The 24,255-nt window shown below is 43.1% G+C and overlaps 1 protein-coding gene across 1 annotated transcript; it reads right to left on the bottom strand.

The window, feature by feature from the left end:
• Positions 1-739: 739 nt before the first annotated feature.
• LOC115152302 (protein fantom) lies at positions 740-23,379 on the bottom strand. Its single transcript, XM_029697054.1, has 26 exons — positions 23,281-23,379; positions 22,764-22,859; positions 22,517-22,661; positions 22,205-22,331; positions 21,777-21,963; positions 21,510-21,615; positions 13,618-13,761; positions 13,274-13,379; positions 12,840-12,986; positions 12,506-12,579; positions 12,254-12,393; positions 12,069-12,175; positions 11,915-11,965; positions 10,884-11,063; positions 10,571-10,688; positions 9,968-10,420; positions 9,706-9,848; positions 8,297-8,666; positions 7,747-8,051; positions 7,368-7,544; positions 5,598-5,763; positions 4,470-4,573; positions 3,403-3,589; positions 2,657-2,741; positions 2,129-2,265; positions 740-1,915 (listed from the first exon to the last, which is right to left on the bottom strand). Exons 2-26 carry the CDS (start codon positions 22,849-22,851, stop codon positions 1,773-1,775), a joined length of 3,990 nt encoding a protein of 1,329 aa, XP_029552914.1. The 5' UTR covers positions 22,852-22,859; positions 23,281-23,379; the 3' UTR covers positions 740-1,772.
• Positions 23,380-24,255: the final 876 nt, after the last annotated feature.

Raw genomic sequence — 24,255 nt, 5'->3', positions numbered from 1 at the left:
GAGACCATGTTTGTATGCGGCTTGATAACTAAGATTTATTTATTTTTTTACGTTGTTTGCAAACTCTGCCTCACCTGCCCTGAATGACGGGTCGCCACTGCGTAAAATATAAATCCGATAACTTTCCCAATTCTTCTGCCCAATAAAGCAGATTGGGTGTTACTTTGTAGCAACTACCACCACGTGTCAGTCAACACATTGTAAAAACTATGTTGTAACAACATGCAGCTAGGCAGACTGAAATGGTACAATGTAAAAAAAGTATTTTTTTCAATGAATCCTCTTGTAGAGATATGTTTCTTTTGTTGCACAGCATTGCCTCCAATTTAACCTACATTGTTTAAAAATTGCATCTTATTTATTTGGCAACTCCTTGTTGAAAAACATGCCACTGCACACAGCACTGCCCCCTAGATTAGATACCTATGCAATCAGTGGCATGGGAAAGGACAATCATTGATTGCATTTTCTACACAGTGGATGCATATTATTACTTTTTAAAATATAGTGTCAGATGAGATGCATCAAATGAACACTAGATGGTACTGTAGTGTACATCAACATCCCTTTCATAACCACGAAATACTTTTTCAGGTTTTGGATAGCATTCTTCTATGGTGTAATCAACACTTCATTCTCTTACAACTACAAGCATTGAGCAGAATGTTAGGATTTTGCTTGTAGGACTATGATCCTCTTTTCAAAGGGCTTCATAACACACAAATTAGTGGACACTCAATTGCCTTGACCTCTGGGGCAGATATTTAATATGTCACAGGAAATTGAGCAAATGTTATCAGAGCCAGTGAACCCTGCAATATTAAATCCTGCCAAATACTTTACATGCCAAAAGGATGTTTGCAAAGAGAGTTTATTCTGGCAATCATTAAAACTAAACAAATGAGGGATAGGAATCAATACAACAAAATAAGGAAATGTAGAAACTAAACTCTTTATTATTCTAACACAGGTAAAAATAAGATATTTCTCAATGCTTTGGACATTCTATAACTCTACTGAACACCCTCATTTCAGATATAAAATATATTTTTGGAGGTACACGTTTTCACAGTCCGTACATTACTTCTGGTTCGTGCTAATGTGCTAATTATCCAATTATAACCAGAGCCAATGTCACAAGGCCGTATAAATACAGTTTGTTACTAAAACAATTTCACACATCACGCCATTGACATGGAGTGCCATACTGCCTCATAAAATAATCCCTTTCAACTATAAAAATATATTAATAAAATACATTACCTAAATACAGTATCATTTGCAAATGACTAATTTGCATACATAACAGTATCAGAACATAGAAAAGTGTGTCCATAGACCATATTAGCCATTACACATTCCAAGTTTTACTTCTTGTAGCTCCCGGAATAAATAAGTGAAGTGATGAATGCTTGTGTAAACAGCAGTAAACTGTATTTCTAGCAGTCGGCTGGTGGGAGGAGCTATTGGAGGACAGGCTCACTGGAGATGCTGGAATTGAATGAAATCAAATATATGAAAGTTTGACTCCGTTCCATCCCATCCATTACAATGAGCCCGTCCTCCTATAGCGCCGCCCACCAGCCGCCACTGATTTCTAGTGTTACAGCTGTGATTTGGTGAACCATTTTTATGTGATTAGTAACCTTGTCTAAGACCAGAAGACTTGCGCTAGCTAATGCCTAGGCTTTAGCTCAGTGAGCTAACGCAGTCTTGTGGCATGCAAGGCTAAACACCCAAGTCGTTCACACTAGTAAAATGTCCGTTGCGAGTTAACCCTCTGCCTTTTGTTCCAATGAGGAGAGGGGCGTGTAGTCATGGTCTGCGTCCTCCATGATAGACTGTAGTGCCTCCAGTCCCTCTACAGACACACACAGACTGCCCACCACCACACTTCTGTCCTGCACATCCACAACTACACACTCAGAAAGAGAGACAAAGGGGGGGAGTGGAGAGGGAGAGGAAGTAAAAGTAAAATAGAAGGAGCGATAGAGAGAGAGTGATAGAGAGAGATGCACACATTAAAAGAGAGGGATGGGGGTGAGAGAAAACAAAAGGTTTTACTTCCTGTTGCACAAGTTGACATAAAGAGACAGTTTTCTACACAATATACATACACAATACTCACTGTTCAAACTGGTCTCAATCAGGTCTTGCTGTTGCTCCAGGATGTCAGGGATCCTGAAGAAGGCCACGCCTACATCTTCACACTCTTTCTCCTGCTCCTCCTCCTCCGGTGGCTCGCTCACCACGGTGAACCTGATACTGGCCAATCACAACACACCAGAGGTCAGACAGGACCAATCACAGCAGGTTAGTGGTCAGGCAAGGTTAATATGTAATCTCTAGAACGGTGTGTACATTTCTAGATCTACAGTCTGTCATTTCTAGAACCGTTCAGTCTAGAACAGTCCTGTCCTCTGCCTCGTCTTCTTGCCTTCCATGACTAGCGACACCATAGAGAAGCACATAACTCATCACTATCTGGTCTATTCATTTAGGCTATTTTTCTACCTGACAGTAATGTTGCGTAATGTTAAAGGGAAATCTCAGCTATGGCTCCTTTTTTACTACCAGCATGCATGCGCATGCAATGTACAAACACACACACACACACACACACACACACACACACTCTTAACAACCTTTTTCTTACCTTTCCATTTGGGGGTTGCGTCCCTCTAGTACCCCCCTTAGAATCTCCCGTCTGGACTTGTTGTTCTCTATGTCCACATGAATCACTGTCAGGAGAAATAAGGCATGGCTTACTGGATCACATCTGACACTCCAAGTACACACACATACAGACTCAATGGAGGAAACATTTCAGAGTTGCTCCATCAAGCCTGTCGGTTTCTCTTTAGCTACTTAATCTGTAGCTGAAATCCTACACTGGCAAGGACTCAGTAAGAGTGACAGAGTGTACATTGTATGAGTATTTGTTTGTTTGTATGTTTGTATGTATGTTTGTATGTATGTATGTATGTATGTATGTATGTATGTATGTATGTATGTATGTATGTATGTATGTATGTATGTATGTATGTATGTATGTATGTATGTATGTATGTATGAGTTTGAGAGAGTATATGTGTGTGTGTCAGTGGAGGCTGCTGAGGGGAGGACGACTCATAATAATGTCTGGAACGGAGCCAATGGAACGGTTTCAAACACATGGTTTCCAGTAAGCCATGCCTCGTTTCTCCTGACAGTGATTCATAATAATGTCTGGAATGGCATCAAACACATGGTTTTTAATACCAATCCACCCATTCCGCTCCACTCATTACCACAAATCCATCCTCCCCAATTAAGGTGCCACCAACCTCCTGTGGTGTGTGTGTGTGTGTTCAGCATTTGTGCGTGAATTAGTGTGTGTAGGCGCTCTCTGGTATCCCTTACCATTGCTGTAGTTGTAGTAGCTTGTCGTACCCGGTGAGGGTTTAAGCAGGGACAGTGGCGTCTCTTCAGAGGGCATGTCCAACAGGGAGTACTCTACAAACATCCTGACCACACTACCGTCTGCTGCTGCCCGCGACTCAGGCCTCAGGCTCAGAGACACGATCTCCACACGCAGGCGCTCAGACGGCTGCAGAGACAAACAGGACGCTGTAACGTTATAAGACTCGGTGACATAACGCCACTGGAATAAACGAGGGTGGAACATCATTTAGGCTTTACCCGCGGTGGGATTTTGGAAAGTCTATTGGCTCATATTCATGCTGTGGATCCCATTTACTAGGCTGATGGGTCTATAAGAACACACAGTAGAATCTTAACCTACCAGGACAGTAATGTCTGAAGAATTCTAGATAATCATATAGCTCCTAATATGTTTGGAAGGGTCAGGCATAATTATACTGAAATATAAACTACTAAAATAATGAGAGTCATCTAAAATAGCTAATTCAATTATATATTTACTTTCAAATAACATCCTTAGCAGATGTGAGAGGAATATGCAAGTGACTCAATTGCAGAACAATCGCTCCACCTCCTTCCAGATAGATGATCAGTGAGAAATCTTTTTTTCTCTCCATCAACAATAATAATGCAGCTAATACTGAACTGGATATCATATCCGTACAGTTCAAATCCACACCATTAATGATGAATGAATGCTTGTGTTTTGTGCTTTCAATAAAGAATCAATAATCCCATCTGACAAACTGGTTAAAGATGATCAGTAGAAAACCTTGGCACAGTAAATATACTTACAGCACTAGAGGTTTGTCCAAACAATGGGGGTTGGCAACTTAAACAATACAAATAACTTAAAGCAAACTAGACTTGTTGGGTAAAACTTTTACTTGGATGCTGCTGTTATATTCCCATGATATAAACACAACAAGCCCAATAACCTTGATACAGTACTTTCTATCCAACTGTACTGTACTCCTATCCTCTATGGACTCTGAGAGTACAAGGCAAACAGGCTGGGTTCTATCCTCTATCCCTGGTTCACCCACCTTCCGTCCCATGGAGGACTGGCCAGGAACAATGCAGTCATCGCTGTCTGAGAGGATAGATTCACTCTGTTCCTCGTCCTCCGCCACTGGGACCTCCTCCAAGTCTGGGGGAGGGGGGAGAGAAGGAGAGGGGGAGAGAAGGATAAAAAAAGATTCAGTCATAACCAAGAAGAGCATATCAGGCTTGATGTGTTGCAGAAGGAAGCGGGGGGGGGGGTTATACTGAGCAATAGAGTAGGAGAGGATTCATAAGTGTTGCTGTGAGCGTGTGTGTACACGGCATGCGTGTTTTGAAAGAAACTGGGGAGAATGATAACAGTTGACATGACATCACCTATTCTTATTGGCATTGACGTGTTGACAGCGAGTTTCATTGATGCAGGCTGAGTGATATGTACCACTGCTGAACATTGAAGGGGGGGGGTCTCTCCCGTACTACTCAAGGTCAGCATTAACATTGATGGGCTCAGCTATCCCCAGCCTGAAGACTATTGGCAGCAGAACTCAAATATTTATGGGATTTCTGGTGAAGAAACATGTCAGCAAACAAAAACATGGACTGTTTGCACTTGAAAGAGAATACAATAGTAAATATTTGTTTCCTAAGAATCCATAGGGGATTTGGTCCCATGGGGCTCAGTTGGTAGAGCATAGCGATTGCAACGGCAGGGTTGCGGGTTCGATTCCCACGGGGGGCCAGGACAAAAATGCATGCACAGGATAAGAGCATCTGTTAAATGACTAAAATGTAAATGTACATTTGGCTGTAAGGCTGAAGAGCCAGAGCTGACCTGCAGCCCTAACCCTATCCTAACTCAGACTAAAAAGTAGGTACTGTACACTAAAGTCATACTTATACTTTGGGTTTTGTTTGTAAATTAGGCCTGGCTGGAAAATGATTTAAGATTGATGCAAGAAGTAGAAAAATTGGTTGCAAATCTAAACAGAGTGTAGCAGCTGCACTCCAAAACACAAGACAGGGAGAGCAGGGAAAACAAACATATCCTTCCCAATCCCGATAGGGCCTTGATTCAAATTAATAGCACTATCGTTGGACCAAGGAATCTGGTTGTTATTATTGTTACATGTTTCTGTTAGTGTTGTTGTTGATATCCGTGAGGTGCTTACCTTCCATCTGTTCGAGAATCTCCTCGGAAATGTCTGATTCGTCTGAGGTAGACTGAGAGCTGGCTACGATCACCTGTCCTTCAGAGAAGTGAGACTCATCCTCATCATTCTCTTCCTCTGTGGTGCTCTGAGGAGGCTCTGGTGCTACCTCTGACCGTGTGACCACCTGCGGAGCACATCACTGTTGTATGCATGTATCGCTTGCATAATCTCACAGTAGACAGTAACTCTAAATAAAGCTTAATCATCACATTGAATTGCCTCATTACAGGTCCAGTGTACAGTTGAAGTCGGAAGTTTACATACACTTAGGTTGGAGTCATTAGAACTCGTTTTTCAACCCCTCCACAAATTTCTTGTTAACAAACTATAGTTTTGACAAGTCGGTTAGGACATCTACTTTGTGCATGACACAAGTAATTTTTCCAAAAATTGTTTACAGACAGATTATTTCACTTATAAGTTACTGTATCACAATTCCAGTGGGTCAGAAGTTTACATACACTAAGTTGACTGTGCCTTTAAACAGCTTGGAAAATTCCAGAAAATTAGGTCATGGCTTTAGAAGCTTCTGATAAATTATGTCAATTAACCTGAGTCAATTGGAGGTGTACCTGTGGATGTATTTCAAGGCCTACCTTCAAACTCAGTGCCTCTTTGCTTGACATCATGGGAAAATCAAATCAGCCAAGACCCCAGAAAAAAAAAGTATCTATATCCACAGTAAAACAAGTCCTAAATCGACATAACCTGAAAGGCCGCTCAGCAAAGAAGAATCCACTGCTCCAAAACTGCCATAAAAAGCCAGACTACGGTTTGCAACTACACATGGGGACAAAGATTGTACTTTTTGGAGAAATGCCCTCTGGTCTGATGAAACAAAAATAGAAGTGTTTGGCCATAATGACCATCGTTATGTTTGGAGGAAAAAGGGGGAGGCTTGCAAGCCGAAGAACACCATCCCAACCTTGAAGCACGGGGGTGGCAGCATCATGTTGTGGGGCTGGTGCACTTCACAAAATAGATGGCATCATGAGGTAGGGAAATTATGTGGATATATTGAAGCAACATCTCAAGACATCAGTCAGGAAGTTAAAGCTTGGTCGCAAATGAGTCCTCCAAATGGGCAATGACCCCAAGCATACTTCTAAAGTTGTGGCAAAATGGCTTAAGGGCAACAAAGTCAAGGTATTGGAGTGGCCATTACAAAGCCCTGATCTCAATCCTATAGAGAATTTGTGGGCAAAACTGAAAAAGCGTGTGCGAGCAAGGAGGCCTACAAACCTGACTCAGATACACCAGTCCTGTCAGGAGGAATGGGACAAAATTCACCCAACTTATTGTGGGAAGCTTGTGGAAGGCTACCCAAAACATTTGACCCAGGTTAAACAATTTAAAGGCAATGGTACCAAATACTAATTGAGTGTATGTAAACTTCTGACTCACTGGGAATGTGATGAAATAAATAAAAGCTGAAATAAATAATTCTCTCTACAATTATTCTGACATTTCACATTCTTAAAATAAAGTTGTGATCCTAACTGACCTAAAACAGGGAATTTTTACTAGGATTAAATGTCAGGAATTGTGAAAAACTGAGTTTAAATGTATTTGGCTAAGGTGTATGTAAACATCCGACTTCAACTGTATATACACACACACACAAACTAAAATTACAATTATAACATGAAGCAAAAATAACCCCATAGTCACCAAACCCCAGAAAACATATGTGTTTAATATAACATATAACTCAGACACATAAAGTACCTTTGTTAGGGGCGGTAACTTTGAGACTTCCCTTTTCTCTGTTCCAGGCAAAATAGAGGGACATGAAACATTTTCAGTTTCTTGATTTTCGGGTGCTGTGACATCCACGAATGAGACTTTTTTGCTTGCCGTTTTCTCTTTCACCAAGGTCCGTAGTCTAGGTTTTGGTAACGGTATCTTGGGAGACAAGAATCAAACACAATTTCATGACAAATCAAAAACCAAAAGGTAACTGAAAAGTACTGCAATCCTTTCCCATCAAATTGCCTTTCAAAAAGGTACATTTTAGTAAATACTATTTCTATACTGGAAGCCACCTCAAAATCCACCAAACCATCCCAGACCAAGCTAACATTACCCTCATAGTACCTGTACTTACCTCAGATGCAGTGGAAGTAGTAGGAAGAGGAAGAAGAGCTTTGGCCCTTTTCTCTTCCTTCACCACCATCAACTCCTCTTTCTTCCCCTCCCTCTTGTCTTCCTCCTCTTCCCTCTTTTCCTCCACTTCCACCTTCTCCTCTACCTTTTGTGTTGTTAGCTTCACTGGTCTCTTTTTGGGTACAAACTTGGCCTGTTCAACTGTCATGGTAGAGCCAGGAGGAGGCAGGTAGGTGAACTTCCACTTCAGCGTCACATCAATATGGCCATTGGGGAGGCCGGACGTGTCAGTCAGCTCAAATGTACCTGAGATGTGGACACACAGAGGGGATGTCAATGGTTGGAGTGGCCCAACTGGTCCCACTCAAACAAAAATAATCGTTTGTGTGACTAACATTCAATAAAGTAGGCAAAACATGGAAGTAATGTACGCAGTTTGAAGAGACAGATAAAAGTACTTACCAAACCTCAACCCATACACACACACTCAAAGTCAATAATTACCATTGAGGTTGCTCTAACTAACCACCCTGACTAACTACCAAACTAACCAGTGATGGCCTTGTCGTGGGCCAGAGACAGGAGGGGCACCCTGGCCTTGCCCAGGTACATCTCACTCTGGGTATCGTGGTCATCGAACACGTAGAGCAGCAGAGCCCCTGCCTTCAGGTAGCTGTCCAGCTCTGCCTCCATGGCCACTGGGAAGGACATGTTGTCCTCAAACTGAGGCTCGCTGCAGTCGCCGACGATGCAGGTGTCGTGGTCAGGGAAGTCAAAGAACTGGTAGACCACGTAGGGACTGGGTGGGTGGGCATGGCGGGATGTCAGGTTGCTGCAGCATCGGACGGTGACGTTGAGCTCATTCAGGTTCATGCCTCCGTCGGCTGACACTGAATGGGGGGTTAGGGTTGAGGTTGATGCCTGAGGGATTATAGCAAAACAGAGTGGGGTTAGTAAGGATTTATAGGCCAAATAGGAAATAAGTATTTTAACTAAAGTTTTGTGAAATTGAAGCACCAACATTGAACCACCAAAATAGGGTAGACATTACATTTGTCTAGTTCTGTGTTGTGGTATGGTTATGAATCTTGTTGAACCCGGAACTAAAATCTCACAGAATTTGGTCAGATTAAGTTCTGGGTTCAAGCACCGGAAATACTGCTGCTCGTTATGCGATGCATCCAAAAGCCTCTTGACATGTACTACATGGCCAAAAGTATGTGGACATCTACTCATCGAACATCTTATTCTAAAATCATGGGCATTAATATTAAGTCTTCCGCGAAGGCTTTCCACTAGATGTTGGAACATTGCTGCGGGGACTTGCTTCCATTCTTTCACAAGAGCATTAGTGAGGTCGGGCACTGATGTTGGGCGATTAGACCTGGCTCGATGGGGTTGAGGTCAAGGCTCTGTGCAGGCCAGTCAAGTTCTTCCACACCAATCTTGACAAACCACTTCTGTATGGACCTTGCTTTGTGCACAGGGGCATTGCCATGCTGAAACAGGAAAGCACAGGATCGTCTAGAATGTCATTCTATGCTGTAGCAAAGATTTCCCTTCACTGGAACTAAGGGGCCTAGCCCCGATCCATGAAAAACAGCCCCAGACCATTATTCCTTCTCCACCAAACTTTACAGTTGCCACAATGCATTAGGACAGGGTAGAAATTTGACAAAATGACTTGTTGGAAAGGTGTCATCCTATGACGGTGCCACGTTGAAAGCCACTGAGCTCTTCAGTAAGGCCATTCTACTGCCAATGTTTGTCTATGGAGATTGCATGGCGGTGTGCTCGATTTTATACACCTGTCAGCAACGGGTGTGGCTGAAATAGCCTAGTCTAGTCATTTGAAGGGGTGTCCACATACTTTTGACCATGTAGTACATGTATGGTACAATTTTTTACATTGTCTGTCCAAGAAAGATTAGTTTGGTTACAATGTCCACTAGCTAGCTACCTGCTGTTCCGCATTGAAAGCAGAGCTGAGGTAGCCCAGGGCTTTCACTCTCTCCTTGTACAGCCGGATGGCCTGCTCCATGGGCACCCGCAGCCTCACCCAGTACTCCACAGAGCCAAACGACTGCACCTCGCCAGCCACACCTAAGGAGCAGAGAAGAGAGAGCAGAGTTACTGTAGGTACTGGGTATACAGTAGATACCTGAGAATCTGAGTTACATACCCTGGTAGAAAGAAGTCCATATTAAAACCTCTCCACTCACCAACCAGCTGTACGGTCCCATGGGCTTTGCTGTCGTTCTCCAGGAGCTGCGACAGCCTGAGCTGCCCCACAGCCACTGTGGTAAAGTCCATGCCCCGGGCCAGCTGCAGCTCCAGCGTCACCGAACCGGTGTGGAGGTAGTGCAGGAATAGGTCGTCCACCCTCACCACGTACTGCGACGTGAAGCCGTACACCGGCCGGGCGCCCCTGACTATGGGTGTAGCCTGCAGCTCGAAATCGTAGAAGGCGTAGGTGCAGAAGGTGGAGGGCTCGCGGTCGCTCAGTGTCTCCAGGGCGACTGGGGAGAGGGTCGCCATGCCGATGTGGATTTCCAGAAGGTTCTCGCCACGCTCTAGGTGTACGGTCTCGTCGAACTCGTCGGCCACGTCGTCGTCGGTAACCTCGGGTTTGAAAACGTGTGATTTGGTGCCGTAGGCAATGTCTTTCAGTTGGGCTGCGGGGTGTACGGAGAGAGTACAGTACAACAAGGAAATCAGTTAAAATGACAATAAAGACAAAACCAGACACGACCAAACACCACAAAACTAGACATAACAATAAAATCACCACAACACACAATAATCGTGACAGAATAAATACACACCCTCTAGTTTCTTGATCTTGGCAGCCCTCATGTCCAGCAGCTGGGCAAGGCGTTCCAACTTTAGCTCGTACTGCAGTTTGGAGTCATCCATCTTACGTGTCACCGCTTCAACTTCTGCCTGAGACACAAGAATACGGTATAACTTTTTTTAAAGTATGTCACCTTATCAAGTGAAATACTACAAATAAAGACAATTTCTAAAGTACATGTAATGTAAGACACCATTCAATTGTCCTTGTTGCAAATGTTATGGAATATCTAGTTCTTTTCCTAAGTGTAGTCCAAGTGATTCATCCTGTGTATAACCGCGTACCTGGTAGTCCTTGTTGATCTTGTGCTGGACTATGAGCATGTTCCTGGTCTTCTCCAGCTCCTGGATGGTCTCAGCGTGCGTGGCCTGTAGCTCCCTCATGGAGTGCTCCGTGTCGCTACGCACCTCCTCCTCCACCTGCTCCAGGAAGCCCAGCTCACCACTCTTCTGGGACTTACGCACCTGAGGGAGGGAAGAATGGTTGTCACTAGTTACCACAGCAACAAAGTCATAATTTTGTCTAAACCCCACCTATTGCTACAATTTACAATGATTATAAACCTAACCCTAACCTGATCCCTAACATTAACCACACTGCTAACCTTATGACTAACCTTGCATTAAAACCAAAAAAGCATTTTTTTTTATTTCAGACATTTTTACAATATAGACAATTTTGACTTTGTGGCTGTGGTAACTAGTGACAAACTGGAAAGGTGTTAATTTCAGTGCAAACTGTAATGCACGGTACCCCCTTGTGGATGGGAGTAGTAACATAAGGTCATGCTGCATATGGTCAAAGTGGACCTTACAGTAGGGCTGCCCAACCCGCTTCCTGGAGATCTAGGGTTTTCAGTGTGGGTTTTCAGTCCAACCCTAATTTAACACACCTGATTCTACTAATTAGCAGCTCAACAAGACCTTAACTAGCTGAATCAGATATGCTAAATTAGGGTTAGACTGAAAACCTACAGGACAGTAGATCTCCAGGAAGAGGGTTGGGCAGCCCTGCCTTACAGTATGATTTCAGGTAGAAATGAGAGACCAATCTGGCCTAAATGGCCATGCACTCTAATCGCCACCCGGCACAGCCAGAAGAGGACTGGCCACCCCTCAGAGCCTGGTTCCCCTCTAGGTTTCTTCCTAGGTTTCTGCCTTTCTAGGGAGTTTTTCCTAGCCACTGTGCTACTACCATTTCCATTGCTTGTTGGTTGGGGTTTTTGGCTGTGTTTCTGTATAGGTACTTTGTGACATCTACTGATGTAAAAAGGGCTTTCTAAATACATTTGATTTGAGGTAAAATGATCAATTACCTTGATTAGCATCAGTGCCTCACTGAGTTCTGCCACATCGACCTCGCTCTCCTGGAAGAGAAAAAACATGAACGCACATCTATAACCATGTTGGTCGAGGTACACACATTAAAAAACACATTCATTTATATGGAGTGAGAACTGGCTCCTGTACCTTGGTGTAAAACTTTATTCGATCCCTTATTTCCTCTAACTGCTGCTTTTGTTCCAGGAACCGAAGCTGAATGTCTTCCTTTTCTTGGCTCAATTTTTCGTTCATATCTAAAATAGTAACACAATTAAAACATTTCAATGTGAAATGTTTCTGAATGTACACAAAACGTTCTGGTCGACAGTTACCTCTTTCAACCTTGATCTTGTCCAGAATCTCGTTTTTGTCTGTCAGGTCCGACTTCAGTGCCAACTCCAGCTGGGCTATCTGTAGTTTCAGCTGCTGCTCCCGCGTCCTAAATTTCTGATCCTGGCTTACATCGAAAGCACTGGGAACACAAAACCATATGTCATCCACAAAATGATCATACAGAGAAGAGTTTTTCAATGTAGGATTTCAACACGCAAAGCAACGTACAAGCGTGGTGTCCAATCCCTCACCTGTTCACCAGTTTATCACAGTTCTCCTTCAGCAACACTCGCTCCCTCTCCAGGTCATAGATTTGCTCCTGTAACTGTGTTTCATTAAAAAGAGGATAGTTTATTAGCCAAGAGTTTAGCCAAGGGTTTCCCTACAATGTTATGAGATTGAAACAATCTCATCAAATTGCTCTCAATAAGAGAGCCTGCTAAATGACTAAACCATAAGGGCCATTTTCCCAGACAGATTAAGCTTAGTCCAGGACTATAAAGCATGCTCAATGGAGAATCTCCATTGAAAGACTTGGCTTAATCTTGGTCTGGGAAACCAGGCCCAAATGTACCGGAAGGTTACCTCCTCTGTCCTTCTCTGTGAGAATGAGTTGGCCTGTAGTTGGCTCTCCAGGCCCAGACTCCTCAGTCGCTCGTCTTTCAGCTGGCCCATTAACTCATCCACCTTGGCCATCACAGCTTCATGACTGGCCTTCAGGGTCCTCTGACTCTGCAATCACAACACGTTGGTCATTACCATGGTGACTGAGTTTGAATAGTATGTGATTGAAAGAACAAGATATTTGAAGTTTCCATGTCGACTATTGATTAGAATGTGCAGTGGAGACCAAAATATATTCTGAATCCCATTTATTTCTATCAGCTCAAATATTTTTCTTAAAACCTCGATCTGGTGCAGTACTAATGCCACCTGCATTTCCCAAATAATCCACACTGGACATTGCTAGAGCATTGCTAATGAACTAGTGTCTCCTGGAACATGCAGTTGTATTTTACCTCTTGGAGTTGTAGGAATCGGCCCTCGAGCACAGTGAATGCGTTGCCCTTCTCAACAAGCTGCTTCTGCAACCTGATCATCTCCACGTTGTCCTTGATAGTAGATCTGGAGACAACACAACACAGAGGCATGGTTTTGATCACTATTCCCCATATAGTGTGTGTGTGTAAGCCGTTACTGAAAAACAACTGGAGATATACAGGTTCGTGAACACTACCACTTATTGTGGATGTGAATCTCCACCAAAAACAAAATCAATCAAAAGTTTAAACTTATGTGCTCAATGCAGTTGATTGAGTGTGTTGTTAGGATGCAGAGTAGCTACTTCTGCATGGTGTGTTACCTCTGCCCAGTGGTCTGCTGCTCTCGCAGGTGGAGGAGCGACTCCTCAAATTTTCTCTCCTTCCTCCTCAGCTGGTCTCTCAGCAGCTCTGCTGCTCTGTCCATCTCCTCTATGTGAGACCGTTGAGTCTCAATCACATTCTCACTGACAGACAAAGATTCAGATTAGTTTTATTAGAATGAATGACAAGGCTACTGTTGTTAAAGCAAAAAGTGAAAATGACAACAATAACAGTAAAAAATATTAAATATACAGGTAACTGCCAAAATAATGGAACCAATTGAGTAAATGAGGGATACAAGGTATGACGAGCTATATTGAAAGCAGGTGCTTCCACACAGGTGTGGTTCCTGAGTTATTTAAGCAATTAACCCTGAGCATGATGGGATGTTATGTATAAAATTGCTAAGCAGGCCATTGTTTTGGCTACCAAGGCTATGAACCCAAAGGATGACAATGACCATATCCACAGGGCACAAGTAGTCACTGAATGGTTTGATGAAAACCATATACCATGGCCGTCTAAGTGACCAGATCTCAACCCAATTGAACACTTATGGGAGATGCTGGAGAGGCGCCTGAAACAGCGTTTTCCACCACCAATAACAAAACACCAAATTATGACATTTTTCATGGATTAAATGGTGTCGCATTCCTCCTATAGAGTTCCAGACACTTGTAGAATCTATGCCAAGGTGCATTGACGCGGTTCTGGCTCGTGGTGGCCAACGCCCTATTAAGACGTTAGGTCCCCTGATACCAACTGAACAAAGTGTCCATATCCCCAAAAAAATTCAGGCTGTTCTGGAGGCAAAGGGAGATCCGACCCGGTACTAGATGGGGGTACCTTATAAACTTGCCACTGAGTGTTTATATACACACACACAATCTATCTATATACACAGTGCCTCAGAAAGTATTCACACAGCTTTACTTTTCCACATTTTGTTATAAAGACTTTTGTTATAAAGCCTGAATTTAAAATGGATGAAATTTAGATTTGTTTGTCACTGGCATACCCCATAATGTCAAAGTGAAAATATTTTTTCCAAATAAGTTAAAAAATAAAAAGCTGAAATGTCTTGAGTTAATCAGTAATCAAACACTTTCTTATGGCAAGCCTAAATAAGTTCAGGAGTAAAAATGTGCTTAACAAGTCACATAATAAGTCGCATGGACTCAGTGTGCAATAGTGTTTCAAATGATTTTTTTTATGAATACCTCATCTCTGTAACACACACACACATACACATAATTGTAAGGTCCCTCAATCGAGCAGTGAATTTCAAACACAGATTAAACCACAAAGACCAGGGAGATTTTCCAATGGCTCGCAAAGAAGGGCACCTACTGGTAGATAAAAATAAAAAAGCAGTCATTGAATATCCCTTTGAACATGGTGAAGTTATTAAATTACACTTTGGATGGTATATCAATACACCCAATCACTACAAAGATACAGCCGTCCTTCCTAACTCAGTTGTCGGAGAGGAAGGAAACCACTCTGTGATTTTACGATGAGGCCAATGGTGAATTTAAAATAGTTAGATTTGAATGGTTGTTATAGGAGAAAACTGAGGATGGATCAATAACACAGTAGTTACTCCACAAAACTAACTTAATTGACAGAGTGAAAAGAAGGAAGCCTGTACAGAATAAAAATATTCAAAAAAATGCAACAGGCACTACATCAATACTGCAAAAAATGTGGCAAAGCAATTAACTTTTTGTCCTGAATACAAAGTGTTATGTTTAGGACAAATCCAATACAACACATTACTTAGTACAACTCTCCATATTTTCAAGCATACAGTGCATTCGGAAAGTATTCAGACCCGTTCATTTTCCCCAACTTGGGTTACGTTACAGCCTTATTCTAAAATCTCATCAATCTACACACTATACCCCATAATGACAAAAAGAAAAAAAAAAGTTTTTTATAAATGTTTGAAAATGTATATATATATAAAAAAAAAAAACGTCCACCTGTGGTCAATTAAATTGATCTGAAATAATTTGGAAAGGCACACCTGTCTATATAAGGTCCCACAGTTAACAGTGAATGAGAGAGCAAAAAACCAAGCCATGAGGTCGAAGGAATTGTCCGTAGATTGTGTCGAGGCACAGATCTGGGGAAGGGTACCAAAAAATGTCTTCAGCATTGAAGGTCCCCAAGAACACAGTTGCTTCCATCATTGTTCAATGGAAGAAGTTTGGAACCACCAAGATTCTTCCTAGAGCTGGCTGCCCGGCCAAACTGAGCAATCGGGGGGAAAGGCCTTGGTCTGGGAGGTGACCAAGAACCCGATGGTCACTCTGACAGAGCTCCAGAGTTCCTGCTCATCTGCGTGAACGTGTCTTAGGCATGATGCAAGGAGGCATGAGGACTACAGATGTGACCAGGGCAATAAATTGCAATGTCATTACTGTGAGACGCCTAAGACAGCGCTACAGGGAGACAGGATGGACAGCTGATCGTCCTCGCAGTGGCAGAACACATGTAACACCTGCACAGGATCGGTACATCTGAACATGACACCTGCGGGACAGGTACAGGATGGCAACAACTGCCCGAGTTACACCAGGAACGCACAAACCCTCCATCAGTGCTCAGACTGTCCGCAATAGGCTGAGAGAGGCTGGACTGAGGGCTTGTAGGCCTGTTGTAAGGCAGGTCCTCACCTGACATCACCGGCAACAACGTCGCCTATGGGCACAAACCACCGTCGCTGGACCAGACAGGACTGGCAAAAAGTGGTCTTCACTGACGAGTCGCGGTTTTGTATCACCAGGGGTGATGGTCGGATTCGTGTTTATTGTCGAAGGAATGAGCGTTACACAGAGTTTTAGGCAATATTTACACATGTTAAGTTTGCTGAAAATAAACGCAGTTGACAGTGAGAGGACATTTATTTTTTTGCTGAGTTTATGTCTTTTGGTCTGAGAAGTCCAAATGTGAGATTTCTGGTTCCAACCACCATTTCTTTGTGAGACACAGAGTAGGTGAACGGATGACCTCCGCATGTGTAGTTCCCACCGTGAAGCATGGAGGTGGTGTGATGGTGCTTTGCTGGTGACACTGTCAGTGACTTATTTAGAATTCAAGGCATACTTAACCAGCATGGCTACCACAGCATTCTGCAGCTATACGCAATACTACATGATTCTATGTGTGTTATTTCATAGTTATTATACAATGTAGAAAATAGTGAAAATAAAGAAAAACCCTTGAATGAGTAGGTGTCCAAACTTTTAACTGGTACTGTATGTATATTTTAACTGGTACTGTGTGTATATTTTAACTGGTACTGTGTGTATATTTTAACTGGTACTGTATGTTACATACATACATACATACATACATACATACATACATACATACATACATACATACATACATACATACATACATACATACATACATACATACATACATGCATACATGCATACATAATAGCATTGGTGAGGTCAGGCACTGATGTTGGACGATTAGGCCTTGCTCGCAATCCGCATTACAATTCATCCCAAAGGTGTTCAAAGGGGTTGAGGTCAGGGCTCTGTGCAGGCCAGTCAAGTTCTTTCACACCGATTGTGACCAAACATTTCTGTACGGACCTCGCTTTGTATACGGGGGTCATTGTCAGGCTGAAACAGGAAACGGCCTTCCCTATGTTGGAAGTACAGAATCTTTTAGAATGTCATTGTATGCTGTAGCGTTAAGATTTCCCTTCACTGGGGGCCGAGACCGAAGCCCCACACCACTATTCCTCCTCCACCAAACTTAACAGTTGGCACAATGCATTTGGGCAGGTAGCGTTCTCCTGGCATCCGCCAAACCCAGATAAGTCTGTTGGACTGCCAGATGGATAAGCGTGATTCATCACTCCACAGAACGCGTTTCCACTGCTCCAGAGTCCAATGGCGGCGAGCTTTACACCACTCCAGCCGACGCACGGTGATCTTAGGCTTGTGTGCGGCTGCTTGGCCATGGAAATCCATTTCATGAAGCTCCCGACGAACAGTTATTGTGCGGACATTGCAACCGCGCTACAGCACTCGGTGGTCCTGTTCTGTGAGCTTGTGTGGCCTACCAATTCGAGACGTTGTTGCTCCTAGACGTTTTCACTTCACAATAACGGCACTTACAGTTGACCGGGGAAGCTCTAGCAGGGCAGAAATTTGTCAAACTGACTTGTTGGAAAGGTGGCATCCTATGATGGTGCCACCTTGATAGTCACAGAGCTCTTCATTCAGGCCATTTTACTGCCAGTGTTTGTCTATGGAGATTGCATGGCTGTGTGCTCGGTTTTATACACCTGTCAGCAACGGTGTGGCTGAAATAGCCAAATCCACTACTTTGAAGGGGTGTCCACATACGTTTGTATATATAGTGGTCATTAAGGAGTCCCACTAAGCGCAAACCAGATGGGATGGCGTATCGCTGCAAAATGCTGTGGTAGTCATGCTGGTTAAGTGTGCTTGAATTCTAAAGAAATCACAGACAGTGTCAACAGCAAAGCACCCCCACACCATCACACCTCCTCGGTCCACTGTGGGAACCACACATGCAGAGATGATCTGTTCACCTTCTCTGCGTCTCACAAAGACATGGTGGTTGGAACCAAAAATCTCAAATTTGGACTCGTCAGACAATAAAGGCCTGATTCACGCAGCCTCCTCTGAACAGTTTATGTTGAGATGTGTCTGTTACTTGAACTCTGTGAAGCATTTATTTGGGCTGTAATTTCTGAGGCTGGTAACTCTAATGAACTTATCCTCTGCAGCAGTGGTAATTCTGGGTCTTCCTTTCCTGTGGCGGTCCTCTTGAGAGCCAGTTTCATCATAGCGCTTGATGGTTTTTGCAATTGCACTTGAAGAAACGTTCAAAGTTCTTGACATTTTCAAGAAACCAGTTAGTATCTGGTGTGACCCCCATTTACCTCATGCAGCGTGACATCTCCTTCGCATAGAGTTGATCAGTTGATTGTGGCCTTCTGAATGCTATCCCACTCCTTTTCAATGGCTGTGTGTAGTTGCTGGATATTGGCGGGAACTGGAACACGCTGCCATACACGTCGATCCAAAGCATTCCAAACATGCTCAATGGGTGACATGTCTGGTGAGTATGCAGGCCATGGAAGAATTGGGAAAGGTTCAGCTTCCAGGAATTATGTACAGATCCTTGCCACATGGGGCTGCGCACTATCATGCTGAAACGTGAGGTGATGGAGGCGGATGAATGGCACGACAAAGGGCCTCCGGATCTCGTCACGGTATCTCTGTGCATTCAAATTGCCATCGATAAAACGCAATTGTTTGTTGTCCATTCCTGCAGTCATCATGCCAATTGCATGCTCCCACAAAACTTGAGACATCTGTGGCATTGTGTTGTGTGACAAAACTGCACATTGAGTGGCCTTTCATTGTCCCCAGTACCAGGTGCACCTGTGTAATGCTCATGCTGTTTAATCAGCTTATTGATATGCCACACCTGTCAGGTAGATGGATTATCTTGGCAAAGGAGAAATGCTCACTAACAGGAAAGTAAACAAATATGTGCACAAAATGAGAGAAATAAGCTTTTTGCGCGTATGGAAAATGTCTGGAATATTTTATTTCAGCACATAAACATGGGACCAACACTTTACATGTTGCCTTTATATTTTTGTTCAGTGTAGTTGAAAGCCCTCTTTTACTTGAGCAGACTTTAACATTTCTACACTACCAGGGGTCTGTCGGGAGGGGGCGGTTCAGTCAGGTAGGTACCCTGGCCTGTCTAACGCTTGCGACCTCCTCTCCTGCGACGCCGGGACACCCTGGTGCGGTGTTGCCTGCGGACAGGGTGGCTAATCTGCTTCTTCTGGGCTTTGTGATTAATAGATAAGACTATGAATGACTTTTAGATGGGCCGGGGGGTCCCTTTTATAGGGCTGGAGGGGGGCGGAGTGACATCATGGGATAAATGATGATGCAATAATTATTCATGACTGTATGGATTTTGAAAAGTAAAATAGCAGTATTGGCAGGATGTTTGTTTTTTATGCTTATGTTTTTTTGGCCAACACAATGAATCATGGTAGAACTAATCAATCAGAGCTTTATTTAATGGTAATTTGGAATATCAATTCAATGAGCATTATGGGTAAATAATACAAAACACAGCAGAATATAAAAAGTGGCCAGAAGGATGAATGAAAGAAAATTGGTGCAAAATTGTAGAAGATCCTCCCGCAGTGTATAGATTACCACAGCATGAGTCAAAATACCCATAAAACCTAGCGGTCAAACAGGGAAATGGTTCCAATCGTTTTCCCACCATAAGTTTTTCCCATAGGGGATTTTACAAACACTTAAAATAAGGGCTGTGTTTCATGTAGGCTTACCCTGATAACCATGTACATCTCTCTAGGACAGGGTGACTTTTATCAAATGTTGGAAAAACAATTGGAACCATTGTCCTGTTTTACAGCTAGGTTGTATGACACCAATGTGGGGCTCTATTATAATTTATACAATGGGTGGGTCTATTCCTGAATGCTGATTGGATAAAACCGCACTCCAGCCTGTGTCTATTCCACAAGTTACCACCAGCTAAATCTATGATGTTAAAATGCCTATTTACTCTGTTCCATCTGACAACGCAATCCACTGTCTCATTAGCCCAGCCAAGCGATTTATAAACTTGATCTCCACTATAAAAAGCATCTAGACATTATCTCACATTTCTTTGAGACTAACATTTAGTTTTCAACAGTGGAGATTTCTATAAACCTTGCTGTCTGTCTCTCATGTCATTTACAACATTGTTTCAATATTCAAATTTGATCTCCATGTGTCCCATAGTAATGAACGTGTCGGGAGTCGGGACGAGACAGACAGGCAGTGTTTCTCAGCCAGTCGAACTCGTGAATCAGCTGGCATCATTTTTATGGATATATACAAAGAAATGTAAATTGCAAAAAGGTAAAACGAAATGAAGTGCAGCTAGTTTGCAGTCTTTCCACCTTCAGTTTGAAGTGATTGTGTTAGGTGTGTTGTTGGCTAACTCCTCTGAACAACAGTGTCCTGACATTTTCTATGTCAGGTGAAATCACGCCTCATTAGCTCATTGTTATGGATGTGTCCAAATAAATGTCACTAGAAAACAGCTTAAACAAATGCAGCTACTGTTATTTGGGCTGCACTTTTTGATGTGACTGTACGTTAGCCGTAGTTGGCTAACTAGCAAGCAAGGGATAAGAATGTTGCCAGCCAGTATGGCAATGGAACATTTATAACGAACGACTGGGTCGCGTCCATAGATACAGATGAAAAGGACTGAACGACTGGGTCTGACAACCAAACCGATAGAATGAACGACCAGCCGGCTTGGGTAGCAACCAAGATTTGTGTTGGGACTATATGTTGTGGAAGGATGAAATAGTATTAATAAATTAATCCAAATATTTTTTTTTTAAATGAAAATGTCAATAACTAATTGAATATGTTGGTAAAAGTGAAAATCCCCTCGAAGCCAGTTTTTAGGATATATTGGTATGGTTTGCCGGCCCTAGACTTCGTCTCGACCCTAACAACACCTGTGCCAATATATCCTCCAAACACCGGCTTCTTGGGCATTATCACTTAAATAGATATTCAAATATATGAATAAAATGAATTTAAAAAAGACAAACAAGAGGGAAGGGGAGATAGAGATGGGGAGACAGGGAGAGAGAGATGGAGAGAGACAGAAAAAGACAGTGAGAGAGAGACAGATAGATAGAGAGGGAGGATAGAGAGAAAGAGAAAATGAGAGAGAGCATTGCAATCATGGAGGGGATGTTGCTAATATGGTAAAAATGGCAAAAAGTACAGTCCCTCACAGTCTAGCTAGCTGATAAAAAAGTACATACAGGTTGCGGATCTCAGCTCTGGCGTCGTCCAGCAAACTGTGTCCGTATCTAGGCAGCAGACCCTGAGGGGCCCTGCCACTCATCTCCACCTCCACACTTCTAGGGCCTGGGAGACAAAAACAGACACAAAAGTTAATGCAAACAGAAAACTCCCTCCAAAATATATTGCTTTCCTATCCAATCTATGCCTATGGAGTAAAGACTAGGAGATCATTTGGGATTCAGTGTCAGAGTATAAATGAGCTGCAGTAAAATGTCAAAGGTCACCTCTGGGGGCAGCAGGGGGTAGCTGAGCCAGGCTGAACGTGTCCTCCCTCAGCCTCCGCAGGCCTGTATTGACTCGTGATTGGACATGGCCATAGGGGGTGGGCCGCTTGCTCTGCGTCTGCAGCTGCTGTTTGGCGGCCAACAGGCGCTGCTTCAGGCCCTCATTCTGCATCTGCAGCTCCTGGACCTAGAATTGAATTACACTCGATTTTGGGTTGCAAATAAACAAAACGTACATCGACAAGATGCGTGTTTGAAATCCCAGAGGATAACACATAGAAGCATTCATTCAAAAACACTGGCTGTGTCCCAAATGGCACCCTATTCCCTACACTACTTTTGACCAGAGCCCTTGTAAAAACTAGTGCACTATATAGGGAATAAGGGTGCAATTTTGGACGCATCCACTTATTTCCAAAGTGGTCCACCTTCTCCTGCAGCTCTTCCATCATCTCCTCCAGCTCCACGTCCCGGCCCCCTGGACGCACCCCACCTGCAGCCACTTGTTCCACACGCCGACGGTCCTTCACCAAGCGCACCAACTTGGTGGCCATCCTGCGAAAAGCCAAGAGAAGTTGGAAGTTCAATAGAATGGGAGCAGAGGCAAGGGTAAGAAATCCACATGAAGAGTTGTTGAACTCTAAGGTTTGATACTGTAGGGGTATGCATTGAGGTTGAAACCTTAGCTAAATGTGTGTGTTGCGTGTGTGTGTGTGCATACATCCAGGTGCAGTTCACACCTCTTGATTTTGTCCTCCTGTTTGTGTGTGTGTTGTTTGAGGAGCAGGTTTTCCTCATGGAGCCGTAGGAACCTGTCCTCCAGCTCCTCCCTGCTCACCCGCAAGATCGCCTGCCTCGCCCGGGCATTCTGGGCTACCAGCATCTCTGCAAACAGAACCAGGAAGTTACCACCAGTTTAGACCCAATTGTTAAGGTCCATAGGGTAGAGTAAACTAAAGTCAAGTAGAAAGCAATGGCATTACTAACCTGATAATCCCACTCCAACCTTAGTGAGGTTTAGGGTGATGTCTTTAACGGGCACATCTGCTGCAGTCTCGTCAGCAAACGTTGACATGGTTCAATCTGGAAACAAAAGGTTGAGACATTACAGCTACAACCCATCAATGAAAGACAACCATCAGGACACAGCCTCCTGTGGCTTGTTTTAGCTAGGAAGGTCAGATGAAAACCATGCAACTAACAGTACTAACTAGCTGCTATCAATGTCTATAATAGGCGTACTTATTATTGTTCTACTAGCTTAGCTAAATGTTTCTTTCTAGGTCAAAATAGCTCACAAATAGCTAGGTTCGTTTGGCTACGTACGTACAAAAACAAGCGGCTCGTCTGAAGCCAAGTCTCAACTAACTAGCTAACGTTAGTTTTAGAGTGGATAAGTAAGCTAACAAGTTAGCTATCGTCCAGTTTAAAAGTGTCTATCCAATAGCAAAGCATGCATGCATAATGTTTACAATTAACTATTCATTTCCTACACATTTGTTACCGTTTCACATAAACACTTCACTCCTCAGCGACTGTTGCTATCAAACAAAAGTCTTCCTGTTCCCATGTGCGCATGCGTTTCAGAAGAATCATGGGATACGTAGTTTCAGGAGAAGAGCAGTACAGTCAGAAAAGACTGAGCATTCCATAATATTATGTACAGTGAGTCAGTATTTAAAAGGTATTTGGTGCAGTAGCCTACTTTGCAATGCTGATAGGCATTATTTCAGTAAATGTGCCTATGCACTGTGTCTTTTACACTGTCTCCTTTCATTACCATGTTGACAAGCCTTAATCTAGCCCAAGATGGAGTTTACTGTTAGCTTTAAGGTACAAGGACCAAAACAGCCAAATACTTAATCGATTCTCAATTGCGATGCGGCTATAGAAACATAAAGCCCTAGACTTTCATATCACATCAAAATAATCTCACAAATACAACATATTTAATTACTGTACAGTGTTTTAACCGGCTTTATCACACAGTTGCAGCCGAGAGTATTTTTCAGTGACGCCACGTTTCTGGCGAGGGGTTCCAGCTGCTGCGACATCATCTCAGAGTACTCATCCCTCAGGGTCTCTATGCTGCCACCTACTGCTATGTCTTTTCTCAGTGCAGCGCATCTCTCAGGAAAAGTGGAGGTTTCGAAAAGCGTGGAGGTTTCAAAATGAACCATATGGAGAAGTGGGGGTTTCGACACGTTTCACTCAATATGTCGTTTGGGTCCGATAACATGGACATTAGTCCGATAACATGGTCCGATAACATGGTCTGCAGAGATGACAGTGAGGAATTTCAGTTATGCAAAAAATAGTATATTCACTGACTAAGCTGTTTGTTTAAATGTTACCTACACGTAGTATGTATGTAACATTACATTTCTCGTAAATGCTAGCCAACGTTACATTTACGTAATTTAACAGACTTAAAGTGGTGAGTGCATACATTTGAATACTTTTTTCATAATTGGTCCCT

The sequence above is a fragment of the Salmo trutta genome, chromosome 17, assembly GCF_901001165.1.
Source record: "Salmo trutta chromosome 17, fSalTru1.1, whole genome shotgun sequence".
Taxonomy (NCBI): domain Eukaryota; kingdom Metazoa; phylum Chordata; class Actinopteri; order Salmoniformes; family Salmonidae; genus Salmo; species Salmo trutta.
The sequence above is the reverse complement of the archived record's forward strand: the minus strand, read 5'-3'. Positions and strand labels throughout refer to the sequence as shown.

Excerpts from the sequence above, each read along its gene's own strand:
- LOC115152302 (XM_029697054.1), bottom strand. The coding sequence starts at position 22,851 with ATGTCAACGTTTGCTGACGAGACTGCAGCAGATGTGCCCGTTAAAGAC. Across the intron at positions 12,394-12,505 it reads TGTGATAAACTGGTGAACAG|TGCTTTCGATGTAAGCCAGG; the intron begins GTGAGGGATTGG and ends TTGTGTTCCCAG. Across the intron at positions 5,764-7,367 it reads AGTTACCGCCCCTAACAAAG|GTGGTCACACGGTCAGAGGT; the intron begins GTACTTTATGTG and ends TGTGCTCCGCAG.